The sequence below is a fragment of the Macrobrachium nipponense genome, chromosome 28 (genome assembly GCF_015104395.2).
Source record: "Macrobrachium nipponense isolate FS-2020 chromosome 28, ASM1510439v2, whole genome shotgun sequence".
Taxonomy (NCBI): domain Eukaryota; kingdom Metazoa; phylum Arthropoda; class Malacostraca; order Decapoda; family Palaemonidae; genus Macrobrachium; species Macrobrachium nipponense.
In genome coordinates, this window is record NC_087217.1 from 40,796,876 (window position 1) to 40,819,375 (window position 22,500).

The window sequence follows — 22,500 nt, forward strand, 5'->3', positions numbered from 1 at the left end:
ATGCAGAATTGTTCCCTGCTGTTTAATTCTTGTTCCTCTTTAGAAAAAAATAAAATCAGTTGATTTCATTTTTTTTCTCTTTTGGGGGGGCGTGTGATGGTAATTGCTTCATAGCAAAGGAAGTTAAAGGAAAGGAAAACACATTTTCGAGAAGTTCGGCAGTAAGGAGGCTTTCGCTCCCGTGTTGGAGGCGCCTGTTCTGGAATAGTCAGGCGTGTTGTGGAGTGCAACACACGCCTAAGTGTCATGAGAAATGCAGCGATTTCTGATGCAATACCTCGTCTAGATTCATCTAAGAATTTCTGGAAATCTCGGGAGTCTGTGACGCTCGCTGTAGGCTCCACCCCCAGAGTGCCGTATAAATACGATGGACGAAGCAGAGATCGTGAGAGAGAGATCGTAAAAGAGACACCAGTTAGTCACAGAGAGATATCCTCAGTAAGAGCCACAGATCAGATTAACAGTGAGAGATCAGCAGCAGAGATCATCAAAGAGAGACTAGAGACGAAGGAACCGACAAAGGATCAGAAGAAGAGTTGATTGGAAACTGGTCTAGTCGTCTTCAGGAGTGCACGACCTGTTATCTCGACATCGAGCAGACTTCAGAGAAGAAAAGGTCCTGCTAGAGGTTTTGGGGAGTTCCTGCCTTACAAGTAGACTATTTTCTGCAATACGGAGTCAAGAGGACGTCTGCAATCACCGTTTTCCTTTTGAGAAGCCATCGCTTCGAATTGCCAAATTGACTAGCAAGTATTTGAATTGCCTCACTATTCCCCCAGTTCATGCAGTGTAAGATTCTATCTTTTTATGTAAATAGGAGATACCATTCTTCATTTACCTATGATAGTAAGCTTGTAAATAAACCTTTGTTGTGTTAGTGTTTCTTTCTATATTCATATCCCCAGTTTCAACTGTTGGTGTTGAATTATTTTTTTTTTTTTTTTTATTATTTCATATCGAACCTGAAGCGGACCTCTCTCAGAGGCCGTAACATTGGTTCAACTGTCTTCTGTTTCAGTTGTCGCTGGTCCAATTGTCCACTGATTCAGTTGTCCATTAGTTCAATTGTCCACTGGTTCAATTTTCCTCTGGTTCAGTTGCCCACTTGTTCAATTGTCCTAGAACCAAGATCCATATTTGGGCCAAAACCCAGTATCATCAGTCCCTAGTACTAACCAGGTTAATACTGCAGAAAACCCAGTAGCATAAGTCCCCAGTACTCACCAGGTTAATCCTGTGGAGGAAATAGAGGAATCCTTACTTGAAGGGTGATTTCTTTAAAAAAAAAAAAAAAAACATGAAGTTAATATTAATACCAAAAGGACCTTGCTGAACCCAGAAGAATCATATGGACACAGCTTTCGACTAACCATGGGGGAAACCTTCTAGAAGGAAGTTAATCCCCCATGCAGCTTTCAGAAGCTGAATAGGATCTTTCCCCCAAAAAGGGATAAGAGGATCCACCTAACCCCAATGAAAATAACTACAGTTTTAGATGGGTATAGTAATTCACCCAGGACCCCTGGCCCCTGGGGAATAGGCAGTTGCAGCTCAGCTGTAGATGCTCAGACAGATTACGCTTGCTCCCGCAAAAGGGATACACAGTTTGCAGCATTTGATAAATTCTGTAAGAAAATAATGAGTAACATCAAGGACACCCTTGCCATTGAATGGCAACAGATAATGGACATGGTATTACATGATTCTGAACAAGAAATTAAAGAAATCAAGTCAGTGATGTACACACCAAAGTGTAAAAGTGCTGATTCTGCAACAAAAAAAGGAGTGGAAAATAAATCTGCCCACACAAGGACTAAGGTTATAATCCCAACTGGAACTAATAAAATGGCAAGTTCAGAGACTATGAAACTTACGATCAAAACATAACAGAGGCTCCAAGATCAGACACCTTGATGTGCATTTTCTCTCCTAATCGTATCTAATAAATGAGAGAAAAACCATGATCAAAGTTGTACATGTGGAGTTTACTGACAGGGCAGCATTTCCTAATACAGAATGGCACCTGATACCACCTTCACCAGACATGGAGAAACCTCAGGGGGAAACAGTTCTCTTACCTGGGAATACAGCACTGACAGCTATACACAACACTCTTTACCAGGTAAATGGAAAATGGATCTATACTCCCATTATGAATTAAACTAAGTTTGCATCATGTACCCTCAGCCTCCTGCCCCTTCACTTTTAAAATAATTAACCATGTGAAGGCACACTTTCAGAATTATGTAATAACTAGAAAAAAGGGAACCAACAGCAGAACTAAAACTATTTGCCTCAGTTCTCCCAGTTTTGAGAAATTCCACCAAAGAATGGGTGACACTTCAACTTCCTTTTGATAGGAAAAAGCTCCCCTTAGATATTGCAACTCAGCAATTTGGTACACCTAGGAGAAGAATATCAGATGAGACATCAGAATTTTGTGCAAGGACCCACCTACTTAGTATCTTAACCACTTAAACCTTGCTAGAAGTTGTCACCAAAAGATTTCCATAAGAATCCTGGGCAATTTTTCCTGTTGTTGCTAAAATCCTTATGAGAACATTATGGGAAGCACTCTGTGACTTTTTAGACTGGTGCTTTATTAGTTTAACCCCTTCTGTAGGGACCTGTTTGAGGATTCTGTTGTGCTTCAAGTCAAAGAGGAAACACCCCAACAAAACTGTACTGTGTATGCTCATCTAGGAAAAGATTTCAGGAAACAAAAAGCCAGAAATTTTCCCTTACCCAATCCAAAAAAAGGCTCAATTTGATCAAGAGTCATATCAGCCTTCAGTCACCCCAAAAAGGTTTTCCCTCATAAATAGGTAGAAGGTCAGAAGGGAAAACTCCCTTCAAAGGGATAACAACCAGCACAACAGAAAGTACATCCTTTTCACAAGGTCCAACAACCTTCTTATAAAGGAAAAGGAAAAGCAACACCTGGAATGCCCATCAAAAGGAAGAAGAGGATACAAATAGAAATTGTTTGGTCGGGGGTTGGCTCCAAAGACATCACAAGCAAAGGATGTCTTTTCCTTGGGGATAGCATTATTCTCAATGGGCTGGGGTGGAAATGGTCTCATCACCACCCCTCCCCCTTTACAAGGGTTATTTAAAAATCCAGATCACTCTGGAAGACTACGTGCAGAAGGCCATGTTAAAAGGAGCCATAGAGAAATAGGAGCATATTCGCCACCAACCACGTCTCTTCAGTTGTTTACAAAAAGGATTCTTCCGAACAAAGAGTGACCCTCGACCTACCGACATTGAACAAGTACATTGTTTGTCAAAAGTTTCGGATGACCCCGGTGGCCCAAGTACATTCAATCATTCCAAAAGAGACCTGGACAGTTTCTATAGATCTGAAAGATGCATACTGGCATGTCCCTGTCGCCACTCCCTTCTGCCCCTTCCTAGGGTTCTGGATAGGGAAAATATGTACATAAAGGTTCAAAGTCATGCCTTATGGGCTAAACATTGCCCCAAGAATCTTCACAAAATTAGTAATGGTAGTTGTCTGAGAACTCAGAAAGAAGGATTACAACTATTAGCTTACCTAGATAACTGGTTAATGTGGGGATTCACAAGAAAAGAGTGCTTGCTTGAAAAACCTAAGAGCAGTGGTCAACACACTTAAGTCAAAAGGCTTTATAACAAATTGGAAAAAATTCCGCCTTACACCCAGCAGACGTTTTCAGTGGATGGGACTGTGTTGGGATACTATTCAGGGCTTGTTGTCTCTCCCCATCATAACTCAGAACAGGATAAGGAACAACCTCAAAAGGTTCTTGACACAGCCCAGTGTTTCCATACAGCAGTTATAACGTATGATGGGTCTGCTGCAGTTTGCATCAGTAATAGATCCAATGCTCAGATTGCAATCGAAAAACGTGAAGAAATTTTGGCCGTCTTACGCAAGAAAAAACATATGAGATAAATCTCACAAAAAGAATCTGAAAGTTGGGGAGATATTTCAGCCTTGGACCTGGAAGGAATCTCTGGTAAAACAGGTCACCCTGACTCCTCCATTTATAAGTACGTATACACAGATGCCTTGTTGACAGGTCAGGGAGGCTATTGGGGGGATTATCAGGTAGCAGGGAGGTGGTCAGCTGCTCTGAAAAATTGTCATATTTATTTCCTGGAGCTAATGGCTGTTTTTCTCCCTCAAAACACTCACACCCCAGAAGAGACATATTCGGTTGGTTCTAGACAACATGACTGCATTGTCCTGCATCAAGAAATTGGGATCACGCTCACTTTCCCCCAATATGTTAATGTTAGCCATCCTGCGGATGGCAAAAGTAAAGAAGTGGCACCTGTCTGCAATTCACTTCACAGTCTCTCAATGTAATAGCAGATTTTATCAAGGAAAACAACAGCCTCAACAGAGTGGACATTGGACAACCACTCTTTTCAAACAATAGCCAACATGCTTCCACAACTGGAAGTGGACCTGTTCATCACATATGAGAATCACAAACTCCCAGTATATGTGTGTCCCTCCCTAAATTTCAATGGTCAAGCAACAGCATGAGATGTCTTCCTACTAGACTGGAACAAGTGGAAAAAAATATATTCACTGTTCCAGATTTCGAAGGTTTTGAACATACTCCTAACCTTCAAAGGAACAGCTTAAGCTTACCTAATAGCCCCAAACTGGCCAAACAGGCTTTGGTTCCTATTACTTCAAACAACGGGTGAAAAGATCAATTCCACTATCGTCCGCTGTGCTATCCTAGAAAGTAGGAAGGAAAGTTGTTTACGCCTCCTCGAATAGGCAAATTTGCCTCTAATAATGTGGATACATATATGTTCCACAGAAAAATCTGTGACTAACCAAAGCCACAAATGCTGAACCCCGAATACACGGGGTTGACTGTACTGTATACCTGTACCATGAATAGCACTGTATATCTGTCTTAATAGCTAATGTAAAAAGCTGAAAAAGGCAATAGTATCATAATTGGTTTGTTAACATTTGACATTAATCTCATCAATACTTTGGTAAATAATTGAACATTAGCAAAATACTGCAGTTTATTTTCTAACAATTAAACAGTCTGAATTGTTTTGAAAAATATTCTACATTCAAATTCTTTCCTGAATACACTTTCAAACAATACTGAAGTTTTAAATCTTATTTTTCTTACTAAATCCCTTTTCTGGGCTCAGCCTGTGTCGCTCCGTGAAATAGTGCCAGAGAATTGGCCCCTTCAAGCTTGGAAAGGAAGTGAGGAAAAACAATAATATTAGGTAAATTAAAACAAGTAAGGTTAATTGCAATAATATAAAGCTTAAACTTACAATAAAGTGATAAATATACACGGTAACATTGTGTTTTAATAAACCTTAAAGTAACTTAATCATAAAAGGACATATAACTATAATAACAGAAACGGTAATTAATCACTAAATAGACAAGGGAACTAAGCCCAAACACAAAGTGACAATATTCAGTATATACATAACTACATCCAAGGCAAATTTATACAGAGACGACCGAGCTAAGCAAGGGTGCTAGTGAGGCAGGCAGAAGGGAAAGAGCTACAGAGATATAGGCTAAGTAATTACATATCATGCAGTGTCAGGTGAAACTGTGTTTCCGGCTGCCACTGCAGAGAATTTATGGGCTTCTAAAGACTTCAAAAAGTGGCGTTTAAATACTGTCGGAGATTTCCAGCCTGTGTATTACTTGAGATCGTCAAAGTTCATATGTTGAAAGCAATTGATGGAGGTGGCAACTGCCCTAACATCATGAGCCCATGGGAAAGACTCCGGATTGGCCTGTTTTATGAAATACAAAATTTGTTGCCTAATTCCTTTTAAGGAAATCGTACCACCTTTTTCCCTAATGAATAATGGACCTGAGGATATCAGGGTAGTCCTGCTTAAGTATGCTTTTAGGGAATTGACTGGACATAGTGACTGGTCCTGTGGAAGTGGTATAATTTTCCATGGGGCCCACCTTTCTTGAGGGTCTTCATTTTTGGCTAAAAATTGACAATCTGGGGAAAGGAGAAGCTCTCCTGAGGGAAGGAATTCAATTTGACCTGGTTCCCTCGAAAGAGCCGACAGTTCTGAAATTCTAGCTCCTGAGGTCAAGCTTATTAAGAATAATGTTTTCCTCAAAAGAGCTATATACTCACATGAGTCATTATCAATTTCTGAGGCCAATTTAAGGACATCATATAAAAACCATGAGACTGACCTGGGTCTCTCAGAGGGCCTGAGTCTAGCGCAAGCCTTTGGAATACAAGAAAAGTATGAGTCTGTTAGATCTATACTGAAACCAAATTGGAAGATCTTCTTAAGAGCAGATTTGGTAGTTGTGATTGTGCTTGCTGCTAGACCTTTCTCAAATAATGTCCTGAAGAAGGTTATGGCCAAATTCGTGGTCATGGTTTGTGCGTTTGAGCCTTTCAGGAACAAGGCCAGTTTCTTAACGGCTAAGTCATACTGACACAATGTGGATTCCCTTTTGTCGGATTCTAAGAATCTGATGTTCTGGGGATCGATGTTGGCATCCCTTTGTGCCGCAAACTTCATGAAGTCCATAAAGTTAGGGCTTTCTGAATTCTTGAGGAAGCGGACACAGTCCGTGTTTGTACTAACTGAGTCAGTTTGGGATTGGGAATCTGTTGAGGACAGTCCCAATTCTAGGAGTAGGGGAAACCAATCGCTTTTGGGCCAATTGGGAGCCACTAAAGCGATGTGTCCTTTGAACATCCTGAGTTTGTCCAGTGCTTTCAGGAGAAGATTTACTGGAGGAAACAGATAAATCTTCTTCCACACATTCCAATCTAGAGCCATAGCGTCCGTGGCGTAGGCCAGAGGGTCCAGGTTGGGGGCCACGTAGCAAGGGAGTTTGTGATTTGACTCCGTGGCAAAGAGATCCACCTGGAGCCCCGGAACCTTTTGACAGATCCATTTGAATGACTCCTTGTCTAAGGTCCACTCCGATTCCAGCAGGGCGGAGCGTGATAGGGCATCTGCTACCACGTTCCTTACTCCCGCTAGGTGGGTGGCTGACAGGTGCCATTTGTTCCTGTCCGCCAAGGTAAATATGGCTATCAAGACATGATTCAAGTGACTTGATTTGGATCCGCCCCTGTTTATGCAGTGGACTACCACTGCACTGTCTAGTACTAGCTTGACGTGAACCTTCTTGGACGGTCGAAGCCTTTTCAGAGTGAGAAACACTGCCATGGCTTCCAGTACATTGATATGTAGCTGGCGAAATGGTAAGGACCAGGTTCCCTGGACCTTTTTGTACTGTGAGTACCCGCCCCATCCGCTTAGTGAAGCGTCCGTGTGGATCACTAGTGACGGTGGGGGAAACTGGAGGGGTACTGCTCTTGACAGGTTCTTGATGTCCGTCCATGGGCGGAGACATTTCCTTAGGATCGCCGGGATGGAGGTAATTTGTCCCGAGACCTGCGGTTTGCTTTGGAACGCCAGACGTGGTTTATGTCCTTCAGCCTGGCTTTCAAAAGAATGTCCATGACTGAAGCAAATTGGAGTGAACCCAAGATCCTCTCTTGGTTCCTCTGAGATGTCTGAGCGTTCTTGAGAAATTGCCTTGTGGACTTGGCTATTTCTTTTCTTTTCAACGGCGGGATTGATAGAGTGTGAGATCCCAAGTCCCACTGTAGGCCTAACCACTGGAAGCGTGATTCCGGTGTTAGCCTGGACTTGGTCCAGTTTATTTGGAACCCTAAGTGTTCCAGGAACTTATTACCTTGACCGTTGCTTTTTGACATTCCTTGGGATTTGTTGCCCATATGAGCCAATCATCTAGATAGGCTACAAACATTATTCCTTCTGTCCTCAATTCTTGGACGACTGATTCCGCCAATTTTGTGAAAATTCTGGGAGCAATGTTGAGCCCGAATGGCATCACTTTGAAGGAGTAAGCTTGCCTTCCTAGTTTGAAGCCTAGAAAGGGGCGGAAGTGTCTGGCTATTGGAACATGATAGTAGGCATCTGTAAGATCTATAGAGGTTGTGACGGCCCCACGGTCAGCATCCTGAACTTGTCGCAAAGAATGAATGAGTTTAGATGGGACAAGTCTAGGATTATCCTTCGCTTTTCTGAGCCTTTCTTTGGCACGCTGAACAAGCACCCTTGAAACTTTAAGTTCCTGACCCTTGATACTACACCTTTGTGAAGAAGATCCTGGGTATACTCTACCAATTCCGCTGTTGGTCTTTGATAGAAGCTGTTGGATGGAGGAGGACCTTGAAGCCAACTCCACCCCAGACCTTTGGTCACAATGCTCTGAGCCCAATTGCTGAACCCCCACCGGTGACAGAAGAGGTACAGCCTCCCTCCTACCTTGGGACTCTCACTGGTTTGCCGATGGACGTCCACCACGTGCTCCTTGAAACCTCTGCCCCTGCTGGCGGCCCTTCCGGCTCCTCCCTGACATTACAGGCCGGCGAGACAGCAAAGGAGGTTGACGGCTGGGGCTGTTGCGACGGTTGCGTCAGAAGCACAAACTGCTGTTGCGGTTGTGTTTTTGACGCAGCCTGCTGTGGTACTTGAGGTACCTGGACTGCTTGTACGAGAGCTTGCTGAGGGGCCTGGAAGGGCTGGAACTTCCTAGGCCTCTTTTTCGATTTAGGGTTGGATCCGGTGGATTCGGGTTTCCTTTTTAGAACATGACCCCACCGGACCTTCAAGCTCTGGTTTACTTTGGAGGCCTCATATAAAACCTCAGTCACAACGGGGTTGGGGAAGAGATCTGTGCCCCATATGGATGAGGCGATCAATTTGTTTGGTTCGTGGCGGATGGTGGCTTCCGCCAGAACATGCTTCCTACAGTTCCGCCTTGCAATGACGAAGTCATAGAAGTCGCACTGCATTGTATGCAGTAGCGACTTAGCCATAACCTTAAATAACGGCTCTTGTTCGTAAACAAGAGCCGTCATTTCCGCCATCGTCAAGGAGCTGAGGGACCTGCTTAGCCTAGTCCGGGCGTCATACTCCGTCTGGATAAGGCTTTCCGAGAGCCTAGGTAACCTCTCACTGAACAGTGCTGTGGCACAGTCAGGTTTGAGCTTACCTACGGTGAAAGTAGGAACTGCCCCTTCAAAATAGTTCTCAGAACCCGGGATTAGGAGGGAGGTTGGCTCTGTTTCCCAGAGCTGAGGCATGGGCTCGTCCTTCAGAGCTGCTTGGTAGGTGGCTTCCACCACTTTAAGAGTGAGAGGAAGTGGCGTGCCCTCCACCGTTGTGAAAATGGTGAAGGGGCTCTTAAAAATGGTGAAGGGGCTCTTAAAAGCAGTGAGGCGAGTATTTTCGCACCCCACTCCGCCAAGCTCCTAACCAAGCCTGCTGAGCCTGTTCCCGGGGAAGGATAACTGTCTCTTTTGGGACTTTATCCTCCCTCATCATGGCTGCGTCAGTTAGGCGGATGTAGCCCATGAACGGGGGTTGGAGATTTTTGGGGTAGAACTCGAAGTCCTCAAGCCTTCGAGTCCCACAACCCTCAATGGACAGCATACCCTCCGAGAATGGAGCGTATGCCGCCACCCTCCAAGGGTTGTTGGGCTTAAACGGAGGGAGGTTGGACGAGTCCGGCATAAGCGAAGGTAGGGCCGCTTGGCCGGACTGGGAATGCCCTGCCGCCAAGGTATCACGGATGCCCGTCATAGCATTCTCCTGGGCCGCAACCCTCTCCGTCAGGGATTGGATCGATTGGCCCGAAGCCTCGACTGTATTGGAGAGTTGGGAGAACATCTCCTGAAACATGGTCTGGACCAAGTTCCCGACGACGTTGCCCACCTGTTCCAAGATAGTAGAGGAGAAAGCCTCAGAGTCAAAGGAGGAAGACTTGGCTTTCTCCTTACAAGGTCTATGTTTGGGAGACTTGGAAGAAGGGATAGCCTTCGCCTTGTCAGCCCCGGGATGGTGAGCCGGCGGCTTAGTGACAAGGGAAGAGCTCGACTTCTTTGGCAGGGTCTTGGTTTTTGGCTTGAAGTCTGTAGAAGACTTCACTTTGGATATCACTGAAGAAGTCTTTGGTCTGACTGACCTATGCTTCTCCGTGAAACCCCGGAAAGAAGTGGAAGTAGAAGGAAGAGAAGATAAGGAAGGGCTCAAGGAAACCCCCTGGGTTTCTAAATCCAGGTCGAGGGCCGCAACCTCGCCCGTGACCACCTCGGCGATGCCACCGTTGTCCGGGAGTGCGACCATGGCTTGGATATTAGCAATGAGGGGAGCAGCTACCTCCGGATCCACCACCGAGCCCTTCTTTGCTCCGGGGAAGATGAGATCCGCCATGTCCTGGGCCAGGATGTAGGGTCGTCCCTTGGGAGAGTTCCTCCCAAACCCTCTGACCCAGGCTTTCAGGGAGGTCAGCGCTGCTGTCCGGCCCACTTCCAAGCCCTGTAAGAGGAGCTAGTATTAGTACTTAAAACTAGAGACAGAATTAACTTAGTATAAAAACCAAAACCAGTATAAAAACCAAAACCAGTATAAATGACTCATTGTATCAATATAAAATCGGCCTGAAATGCGACATACCTCGGCGGAGGCTTCATTCACAAGAATGTAGCACACGGAGCAGTTCTCGTGGTGCCACACGGTAAAGTCCTCCACCATCACTGCATACCCGGTGTGAGAACGGCATACCTCATGGCCGCAGGGGTCTTGGAGATGCAGCCCTCCTCTTGACAACAGGTAACCTGTAAGTCAAATGATACATGAGTATCATCGACAACCTTCGGAATAGTTCCAAGGTTGTGAAGTATGAGACTACTGCCGGAGTAGCTCCAGCGGCATTATGCAAATACACACATAAATATATATAAATTTAATATATATATATAAGGGATAAGTGTCACCCAGTCACAACCAACTTCGGGGCCTGTATAACTTAACGTGATGTCACAAGCGGAACAAGGGGAGTATGACTTCAATAGAACTCCGGCAGGAGCCGGAGTAAAACCTTCAGAGATTAATGAACTCCAGGTGTCCCCGACGCCGGGTAAGTAACATTCAAAGAAGGAAACAGGGTGAAGAGTGTTGTAATCGGGTGACAAATACATGGTGGAGTAGGAACTCTGCTGTAATAAATGTAATATTATATGTATGCTATGACAATAAAGATACATGCAAATTTAAAACTCCCATGAGAAGGCTGGAGCCTTATGTCTGAGATGTCCCATTCTCAAGGTCAGGTTCGGCGTTAGACGGAGCCCAAGACCGCCGGAGCGGGGAGAAGGACTAGCAGACATGAGGGGGGGGGGATCGCTACATGGAGGGTCGGAAGGGGAGATCCCGATCTCCCGTGCCTGGTGGCCCACCAAGGCTCGGGGGAGGAGGGGGAGGGACGTGTCCCTGTACCCTGTAGCAGGGCGGCTGGGTACGGCATGCCTGAGCACCGAGAGTATCCCCCTCCCCTCCCAATGGTCTCTCCCCCTTCTACGTAGACTCGGGTAGGCTAGCTGGGTAGCGAGCGAGTCGTCACGCCACCGAGGTGGGTGAGCGCGTAGGTGGGGGGAAGGTCGGTAACAGGGTGGCTCGTACGCGATCAACTGGAAACCCTCTCGGCTGGGTGAACAGACACGCGGTGTGAAGGGCCAGTCAATCGAGGAAGGCCTATTGGCCAACCAAAAGCTGCACAGAACAAAAACGCGTGTGGCGCCGACAATGCTATCGAAAGGAATGACGACAAAAACGCTGACCGTAGTAGTAGCGGGGCCTTAGCTCGGCTCCTCTGTAGGTGAGGGATTTTGGCGGAGGAGGAGACTAAATGGCAAGGGACCTCTGGTAGTGGTATCCACTCACTCTTTTACTATATTGACACCTTTAATTAAAAGGTGAGTGAGCCAGGATATTCTGGCAATATCGTTTCTCTTTTTTCTCTGGTATATATAGCAATATTTATAGCTTAGAAATGAGTATCAAAGGAACCATTTCACGGAGCGACACAGACCGAGCCCAGAAATCCTTATGTTAATAGTAAGGCTTCACACTTACAAACATTATTTTTGTTTGGTCTACATACATTTTTACAAAGTGAATAGTTTTCACAGACTGTAGGTTTGAAAATATTTAATGGACTACTAATTTTCTGTGAGTCCTACCAATGAAGAACTATAATTCATTTAGGGACTACGTACTTAGGATACCCCAACTAAGTATACAATTGACCCACTGTCTCAAAAATAATATTCATTGGACTCAGATTAAGTTAAATGCTAACAACCAAGTTGACAAAAGTTGCACCACCTAATGTCAAGTGGACCTCATGCATCTAACAACAGCCTAACTCACTTTCAAGTTGTACATCCAACCAGGCTTGAAGGCTTTAATAAGAGTTAGATATCTGTATCTCATATATAACAACAGTTTGCATTTGTATAGGAAATCTTTTAGATAAAAACAGAAGACAAGAGATTTCAATAACTTTTTAAAAACAGTAGATACAAAACATAAAAACTTTACAAATTATAATTACCTGAATTTTTATTTCTTGATAATCTTTAGTATGCAATAAGCTGGAAGTACTACCCAGGACTTGAAAATTATAGGCATAGCATTCATCAGGGTTTGGACATCGGGAAGGTTTATTGAGTTGATAAAATTGATCATGGTCTGCCTGTAAAGACAAATTAAAAATGCATCCTCATTGATAAGAGACTAAACATTACTATTTAGATGTCAAAGAGTAATCTCAAATAACTGTCAAGACTTCTATTAGGTATAAAACATATGACAATACTGTAGTACATATATATGCAACTAAACACTACAATAACTAAATGTCAAATTTTATAATATAACAATCAAGTAAGAGACTGACATAGAAATGAATTAATTACTACAGTTTCTTACATTACCTTTACAGTGAACACGTGTTTGCACTTAGTACAAACAAACTCTCTTTGGTATTCTAACATTTTAGCCGCCGTTGTACGTACGACTGTACCTGATACACACAATAAACGACCCACATCACATGTTCTTGGAATGGCATGCCGGTATAATTCTGGACATGTTGGAAGTCCTAAAATGAGCAATGGCTTATTACACACAACCACATAAGATGCATGTAAGGATGTAATTATTTGAAAAAATTTTACAACAGCAGCTTCATATCCTCACATACACAAACCTATTACAATCCAACCTCTTAAATTCAGCATTCCATGGCCCAGTAACTCCCGTTAAAAAGGACAATTTTTAATCAGCTGCCATTAGTTCTCAAGTGGAAGTGAGGGTGACACCACACATTTCAGTTTTGGATTTCCAAACTGAAGCTTACTCCATAAATATACAAAGAGTTTATTTATAACAAAAATGTTCTGAGATACTAAAAAAATATACAGCATAAAAAAGAACTGTAATTTGTGTACAGTGTGCCCCCGTATTCGTGTTCTCCGGATTTGCGGACTCACAGATTTGCTGATTTCTCTCTGGACCTTATCTACCCATTATTTGCGGGGGATTCGCCTATTCACAGGTTTTTTCCGACAATAAATAATCCCAAATTAGTGTATTTTCATGTTATTTTCATGACTAAATACATTTTTATCATACAAAAATGATTTACTAATTTTAAAATATTAACCCTCTTACGCCGAATGGACGTATTAAACGTCGAGTCAAAATGTCTCCCGTATGCCGAATGGACGTATCATACGTCGGCTCAAAAAAGTTTTTTTTAAAAATTTGCGGAAAAATACTTATAGGCCTACCAGCCGAAAACTTTTGAATCACGCGCCTTGGGGGATGCTGGGAGTTCACGGATCAAGGCGTTGTTTTGTTTACAATCGCTACGCAGGCGCGCAAGCGCCAATTTCTTTCTTATCGCACTAAAAAGTATCAGTGACACATCTCAAAAATTATTTTGTCACTTTGACATAATTTTTGCACCATTTTAAATTATCCTTTACATGAAGTATTATATATGAAAATGTGCGCAATTTCATGTAAAATACAACAAAAAAAATACTCATGATTGTAGCTTTTATCAGTTTTGAAATATTTTCATATAAATAACGATAAGTGCAAAAATTTCAACCTTCGGTCAACTTTGACTCTACCGAAATGGTCGAGAAACGCAATTGTAAGCTAAAACTCTTATATTATAGTAATATTCAATCATTTGCCTTCATTTTGCAACAAACTGGATATCTCTAGCACAATATTTCGATTTATGGGGAATTTATGAAAAAACTTTTTCCTTACGTTCGTGCGATAACTCTTCCGATAAATTTTTTCGTGCGATTGTCCTAATGTTTGCACCATTTTAAATTTGCCGTTACATAAAGTTTTATATATGGAAATGTGCGCAATTTCATGCACAATACAACTAAAAACAACCCATGGTTGTAGCTTTTATCAGTTTCGAAATATTTTCATATAAATAACGTTAAGTGCAAAAATTTCAACTTTCGGTCAACTTTGACTCTACCGAAATGGTCGAAAAAAGCAATTGTAAGCTAAAACGCTTATATTCTAGTAATATTCAATCATTTACCTTCATTTTGCAACAACTTGGAAGTATCTAGCACAATATTTTGATTTATGGTGAATTTATGAAAAAAAAAAAAAAAAAAAATCCCTTACGTCCGCGCGGTAACTCTTCCGAAAAAATCAGAATTTTTTGTGTGCGATTGTCGAAATGTTTGCACCATTTAAAATTAGCTGTTACATAAAGTCTTATATATGAAAATGTGCAATTTCATGTAGAATACAACTAAAAATGATTGAAGGTTGTAGCTTTTCTCTTTTTTTGAAATATTTGCATATAAATCACGATAAATAGAAAAAAACCACGTTCGGTCAAATTTGACTACCGAAATAGTTGAAAAACGCAATTGAAAGCTAAAATTCTTACGGCCTAGTAATATTCCGTCATTTTTCTTCATTTTGAAACAAATTTGAAGTCTCTAGAACAATATTGTGATTTATGGTGAATTTTTGAAAAATACATTTAACTTCACTCTGCGTACCAATTCGCGGCCGCAAGTCTCCGAAATACGTACATCACATTATCCTAATATTTGCTCCTTTTCATATTAGCCATTTTATAGAGTTTCATATATTAAAATGTGCGCAAAATCATGAAGAATACAATAAAAATTAATTGAAGGTTGTAGCTTTATCCATCTCCAAAATATGTGCACATAAAAAAAGATATATATTAAAATTTTGACATTCGGAAATTTAACTAGTCCGAAATGGTCGAAGTCTGCAATTCTAATCTAAAACTCTTACAGTATCGTATTATTCAATCATTTGTCTTAATTTTGAAACAAATTGGAAGTCTCTAGAACAATATTTAGATTTACGGTGAATTTTTGAAAATAGCATTTTTTAAGTCCGCGCGTTACGAATTCGTACATCATTTTGTGATAATATTTTTCCGATGTTGCTTTTATTGTTTTACAATGTATTATATATCAAAAGGATTGCAATTTAGTGTACAATACAACGAAAAAAAAGTAACTCGTTAGCTTTGACCGTTTTTTGCACAGCGTGATTTGAATACAATTATCTATGATTTTTTTTTTTCGCTACCGTATATCGCATTATTTACATATGATAATGATATTATTTTTCATTTCTGATGATTGCACACTAAACTTCATGCAATGACAAAAAAATGAGCCAAAAATGAACTCTTAATCTTCTAAACTAAGCGCGCTGTGATTTTTTGAAAAAATTATTTTTTCCGCTTCCGCGCTCACTCCAAACCGGCGCCGGCATACGGGAGAGGTTTTGATTTTTAGGGCTTCGGCGTAAGAGGGTTAATATTGATCAATACTGTATTAGCAAGTTTAATAAGATTAAATGATATCACATAATAATAATTTTGTCTCTCTTTCTTACAAAGGTGTATGTTTTCTGTATGTTATTTTTCATTTCTGATGATTGCACACTAAACTTCATGCAATGACAAAAAAATGAGCCAAAAAATGAAGTTTTTATGATAAAACAAAGTTTAATGTATACTTACCTGGCAGGTATATATATAGCTATATTCTCTGTTCCACCTGGCAGAAATTTTCAAAACTCGCGGCAAACGCTAGTAACCTATTAGTAGTTCAGGCAACCACCACCCCGTTACCGTGGCGCTAGCGCTAGGAACCGTTCCCAATTGGGCCAGATTTTCTCTGAACCCTGTCTCCTGAGGGAGGCGGGTGGGAATTAAATTATATATACCTGCCAGGTAAGTATACATTAAACTTTGTTTTATCATAAAAACTTCATTTTAATGTATGACACTTACCTGGCAGGTATATATATAGCTGATTGACACATTTGGAGGTGGGTCAAAGACAGCAACATTCTTAGAGTATAAAAATATTATTAAAATATTATTAAAACTCTAGGTTCCTTACCTGCTAAGGTAGCTGACTTCATAGGTCCTCGCCTCTAAGCCTGCTTAAACCTTAGTAGCTCTCAACAAGGAAGTGTCCTGTATGTTGAAGAAGCTAAGACTGGAACTGACAACTGGACGTGACCAATGTGTTGACAGATCCGTACAGCCCTCTTAAGCCACGGCATTCAAGCTAGTAATAGATCATTTACCTGAACTACACACACACCATCACCGGATAATACTAACAAGACTGAGAAAAGTACCTCACACTTTTCTCAGACGACCAATAAACACAAACACCATCACCTAATAAAATCAACTAGCTTAAAAGAAGGTTATGGGGTAGTAACTCCTTTGCCCAATACTGTACCCGAGGACACGTATGGACCTAGCGCCTGGACCAAATTATCAAAGGTTAGTCTGAACATCCCTAAGATAATGAGACGCAAATATTGAATTAGTTCTCCAATATGTGGATTCAATAATTTCCTTGAGGGCTAAATTCTTTTTAAAAGCTAATGAAGTCGCCACTGCTCTGACTTCATGAGCCTTCACTTTCAAAATACCAAAGTTCTGCTCTTGACACAGCATATGAGCCTCTTTAATTAACTCTCTCATGAAGAAGGCTAGAGCGTTCTTCGTCATGGGTCTGCTGGGGTCTTTAACTGAACACCACAGAGCATCAGACTTCCCTCTGATACCTCTTGTTCTTTCCGTATAACACCGCAAAGCTCTCACTGGGCAGAGAACTCTTTCTTGCTCGTGACCCACTAACTCAGCCAAACCCAAAACTTCAAAGGATCTTGGCCAAGGATTAGCTGGATTCTCATTCTTGGCCAAGAAACCTTCTTGGAATGAACACACTGCGTTGCCATGTCTCCATCCCACCTTCTTCGATATGGCCTGAAGCTCACTAACTCTTTTAGCAGTTGCCAATGCTACTAAAAAGATAGTCTTCTTAGCAAGATCTCTCAGAGAGGCTTCCTCTAAAGGCTCGAATTTGCTAGAAGTTAAATACTTCAAGACCACATCAAGGTTCCAAGCCGGTGGCCTGCATTGTGATTGTTTCTTCGTACCAAATGACCTAATCAGATCTCGAAGGTCTAAGTTATTCGAGATGTCTAGGCCCCTGTGTCTAAACACTGAGGTTAGCATACTCTTATAACCTTTAAATTTAATTGTCGAAACTGACAAGCGTAAATCCTTCCTCAAGTATAGAAGGAAATCTGCGATTTGGGTCACAGAGGTACTGGATGAAGACACTTTCCTGTTCTTACACCACTTCCGGAAATTGTCCCACTTCGACTGATATACTGTGATTGTGGAGGTTCTTCTGGCTCTAGCCACTGCACTGGCCACCTCTCTAGAATATCCCCTCGCTCTGACCAGACGTTCGATAGTCTGAACGCAGTCAGACCCAGAGCGAGGGTATTCTTGTGAAACCTGTCGAAGTGGGGTTGTCTGAGTAAATCTACTCTTAGCGGAAGAGTCCTTGGCGTATCCACTGTCCATTCCAGTACCTCTGTGAACCAACTTTGGGCCGGCCAAAACGGGGCTATTAAGGTCATCCTCGTCCCTTGGCTCTCCCTGAACTTCTTCATCACTTTCCCCAGTACCTTGAACGGAGGAAAAGCGTACAGATCTAAGTTTGACCAATCCATCAGGAATGCGTCGACCGCCACTGCTTCCTGGTCTGGGATCGGAGAGCAATAGGTTGGTAACCTTTTTGTTCTGGCTGTCGCAAACAGATCTACTAATGGACGGCCCCACAACTTCCACAGGCTCTGGCAAACCTCCATGTGCAAAGTCCACTCCGTCGAGAGAACTTGTTCTCTTCTGCTCAACAGGTCCGCACCCACATTCTTCTCTCCTTGTATAAACCTGGTGAGTACCACGACCTTTTCCTCTTCCGCCCAAAGCAGAACTTCCTTTGCCAGCTTGTAAAGGGGAAAGGAATGAGTCCCTCCTTGATTCCGGATATATGCCAGCGCCGTGGTGTTGTCCGAGTTGACCTGCACCGTCTTGTCTCGAATCAACTCTCTGAAGTGCTTCAAAGCCAAGAAAATTGCCATCAGTTCCTTCCTGTTTATGTGCCACTTTGTCTCTTCCTTGCTCCAAAGTCCCGACACCTCTTGAGGGCCTAATGTCGCTCCCCAACCCACGTCCGACGCGTCGGAAAATAAGACGAGGTCTGGGCTCTTCTGCTGAAGCGACATCCCTCTTGCTAACCTGCCTGGAGTTAGCCATCACTTTAATTCCTCCTTTACTTCGGCCGGAATTAGAAACTGGAAGGAATCCGGTTGTAATTTTCTTGGCCATGAATCCTTCAGGAAAAACTGTAGAGGTCTCATGTGCAGCCTTCCTAAAGAAATGAACCTCTCTAGCGAAGAGAGTGTGCCCAGTAGACTCATCCACTCTCTTGCTGAGCATCGGTCCTTCTTTAGAAAGTCCTGCACCTTCCGAATGCATTGGGCTTGCCTTTCGGGGGACGGAAAAGCCCGAAAAGTCACTGCCGATATCTGAATCCCCAAATAAACTATCTGTTGCTGGGGATCCAATTGAGACTTTCCCATATTTACTACCAGACCTAGGTCTCTTGCTAAGTCCAATGTTTGACTCAAGTCCTCCAGACATTGACTTCTTGATTGGGATCTTATTAACCAGTCGTCCAGATAAAAAGACACTCTGATCCCTCTTAAATGTAACCATCTCGCCACATTGGACATCATCCTCGTGAAAACTTGAGGGGCTGTGCAAGCCAGGCCGAAGACATAGGGCCTTGAACTGAAGACCCTGTCCTGAATCACAAACCTTAGATACTTCCTGCTTCCTGATGAATCGGAATATGGAAGTATGCGTCTTGTAAGTCCAGGGTCGCCATCCAGTCCCCTGGACGTACCGCTGCCAGTACTGAATCGTTCGTCTCCATGGTGAACTTGGTCTTTTCTACGAAAAGATTCAGTTGACTTACGTCCAGAACTGGCCTCCAACCTCCCGAGGACTTTGCAACCAGGAACAGACGGTTGTAAAATCCCGGAGATTCGTGATCCAGAACAGGCTCTATGGCTCCTTTCTCCAGCATGGAAGCTACTTGCTCCCACAGAGCAGCTTTCTTCTCTAAATCGTTGTAATTTGCCCCGAGGGCTCTCGGAGATGTTGCGAGAGGAGGTCTCTTCAAGAAAGGAATCTTGTACCCTTCCCGAGCTACGTTGACAGCCCAGGGATCTGCCTTCATATCTTGCCAAACTTCCCAGAAACCTTGAAGTCTGGCTCCCACTGTCGTCTGGAGGACTGAGTTCTCATTCTTTAGAGGGAGTCTTGGCTCCTCTTTAGAGGGGACTCTCTTACCCCTAAAGGCGGGTCGAGCGAATGTTCTTCCTCGAAAGGGCTGTTGCGAAGGCCTAGTATCCTTTGGAGTCTTCTTCACTAACTTGGTGGTAAGAACTTCTTAACTGAAGACGAGAGAAGATCTTGAGTGGCCTTCTGAGAAAGGGAGAGAGCTATATCCCTAATCACCTCTGAAGGAAACAGCTGTTTCGACAGAGGAGAGAACAGCAACTCCGACTTCTGAGAGTTCGAAACTCCTTTAGAAGCGAAAGAACACAACAGCGATCTCTTCTTAAGTACTCCTGCTGTGAATAACGAAGCCAGTTCATTCGTTCCGTCTCTCAGAGCCTTGTCCATGCAGGACATAATGCTCTTAGCTGTTTCTAAATCCTGCGAGTCCTCTTCTTCTAGGGAGTTCGCTAGTGCTCCCAAAGACCAATCCAGGAAATTGAAGACTTCGAAAGTCCTAAAAATCCCTTTAAAAAGATGGTCAAATTCTGAAGACGTCCACCAGACCTTAGCAGACTGTAAACGCCTGTTCCTGGCGTGAGCTGTTCTACTATACTGGGAGAAGTCCCCCTGGGAGGAGGCAGGTACTCCCAGGCCTAGACTTTCTCCAGTAGCGTACCATACTCCTGATTTAGAAGCTAACTTAGCTGGTGGAAACAGAAAAGAGTATTTTCCCGCTTCTTTCTTCTCCTTCATCCAGTCATTCACCCGTTGAAGGGCCTTCTTCGCCGAAATTGACATCGTCATCTTCAGGAAAGAGGACTTCTTTGGAGTCCTAGTCTTGGAAAATTGAGATAAGGGGGATAACGGAGCTGTCGGTTTAAATTCCCCCTCAAAAATAGCCATAAGACGTGAAGTTAGAACCTTATAATCTGAAGAAGGTTCCGTATTCTTTCCCTCCATTAATTCCAATTCTTCTTCTGCTGAAGAAATGTCTTGGAACTCATTGTCGAGTTGACGCTTCGTTGACGGAATAGCGTCCTGCCGCCTGCGTCCTGCGGCCACCGAAGAATCTGCGTCCTGCCGCCTCTCGATGTCCTAGAAACCCGCCTGCGTCCTGCTCCATCGTAGCGACGCCTGCTTCCTGTCGCCTGCGTCCTGCGTCCACAATTAGTTCCGCGTCCTGATGTTTGCGTCCTGCTTCCTCCGAAAGCATTCTCTTCCTGTGTTCTGCAAAACCAAGCGATCGCTTGTCTTCCTAGCGCTAGTGCGCCCTGAGTCCTCGGCGAACGCGTCCTTGTATTTCGTTTTAGAAGACTTAATGGGAAGGAAATCATCCTTACGCCTCGAAGATGCTTGCTCAGGCGGATCCCAGGACTTCACCAGAACTGCCAGCTTGGACTGCATTTCCCTTAAGAAACCCTTCGTACTATCCTCCTGAATGGTAGAACGACGAAAGAGGAGGATTATCCGAGCGGGACTGCGACCTAACGGAGAGCGATCTTGCACTCTACCCGACGGAGAAAGACGAGGGGAAGATACACAAGAAGACGGAGGAGATTCTCCCATCGCCATACAGGGCACCGAGAAGGACGTATAGCGCCAGTGCGTCCTGAGTCTTCTCTAGCACGAAAAAACCTTTTCCTCTTGATCGGAACTGCGTCCCCGTCTTCTGAGGAGGACAACACCTCAGGACTACTCCAAGTCTCACGATCTTGTCTCTCGAGAGCCGCTGATGTCCTGAAAGTCCTCTTGAGGGGGCGAGACACCACTGCGTACCGACGTTCTCGTTCGGAAGTCGAACCTTCCGAGGACGCACACTTCCCAGTTACGCCTTTTCTGCGGCGAACTGCAACAGCCTGGGAACTTGCAACAGGACTGTTCGAAGGGACGCCTGACCGCGGCAAAACCTCTCTCGCCTCCCTTCGACTGTCGACATGCCTTCTCCCTTGGGTCTGGGAGCTTGACAGAGGTCTAGGTCTAGGAGCACGAGAGAGACGATCAGACGCCCCCTCCACTACACTTTCACTGACATCGAAAGCACTAACTCTATCTGTAAGTCGCTGTATTTGGTCGCCCATGGACGCAAGGGCAGCGAACACCTTCACAATATTTGTATCGTTCGCCTCCTCCGATACAGCAGCGGGCGCAGGAGATACCTGGGGAGAAGGAACTACCAATTCTACGTTAGAAGGAGCTGGAGAGGAAATACATTCACCTTCCCTTTTACTAGAAGAATTTGACTTCTCACTACGAGAAACAGACCTCCTTACACGATCTTTCTCAAGTCTCTCAACATATTTCATAAATATCTTCCATTCCTTCTCTGATAAATTCTCACATTCAATGCATCTATTCTCCCAAGTACACACAATCTCCCTACACTTCTTACAAATGGTATGAGGGTCGACCGAAGCTTTCGGCAATCTTACCTTACACCCCTCTTTTACACACACTCTAAACATACTTCCAGAATCAGACATCTTTAAAGAACAATCCAAAGCGAATGCCAAGCTAACGTTTCCGAGTACAATACCAAAAATCCATGAAAAGTCAGCAACGAGAATGAAAATCCTAGCAGGGAACCACCAACAATGTTGCCGGTTCGGCTGGCAGAGAAAATCTGGCCCAATTGGGAACGTTCCTAGCGCTAGCGCCACGGTAACGGGGTGGTGGTTGCCTGAACTACTAATAGGTTACTAGCGTTTGCCGCGAGTTTTGAAAATTTCTGCCAGGTGGAACAGAGAATATAGCTATATATATACCTGCCAGGTAAGTGTCATACATTAAATGAACTCTTAATCTTCAAAACTAAGCGCGCTGTGATTTTTTGAAAAATTATTTTTTTGTTTTTTCCGCTTCCGCGCTCACTCCAAACCGGC

The 22,500-nt window shown here is 43.5% G+C and overlaps 1 protein-coding gene across 2 annotated transcripts in view; it reads right to left on the minus strand.

Annotated features, from left to right (window-relative positions):
- Positions 1-22,500, minus strand: part of LOC135201684 (DNA helicase MCM9-like) — a 722,480-nt gene that overhangs the window by 556,565 nt on the left and 143,415 nt on the right. For both annotated transcript variants that reach the window (XM_064230819.1, XM_064230818.1), the window contains exons 4-5: positions 12,852-13,018; positions 12,470-12,610 (exon numbers count right to left, since the gene is read on the minus strand). In XM_064230819.1, the coding sequence (XP_064086889.1) occupies positions 12,470-12,610; positions 12,852-13,018 (308 nt within the window). The remainder of the gene's footprint in view (positions 1-12,469; positions 12,611-12,851; positions 13,019-22,500) is intronic.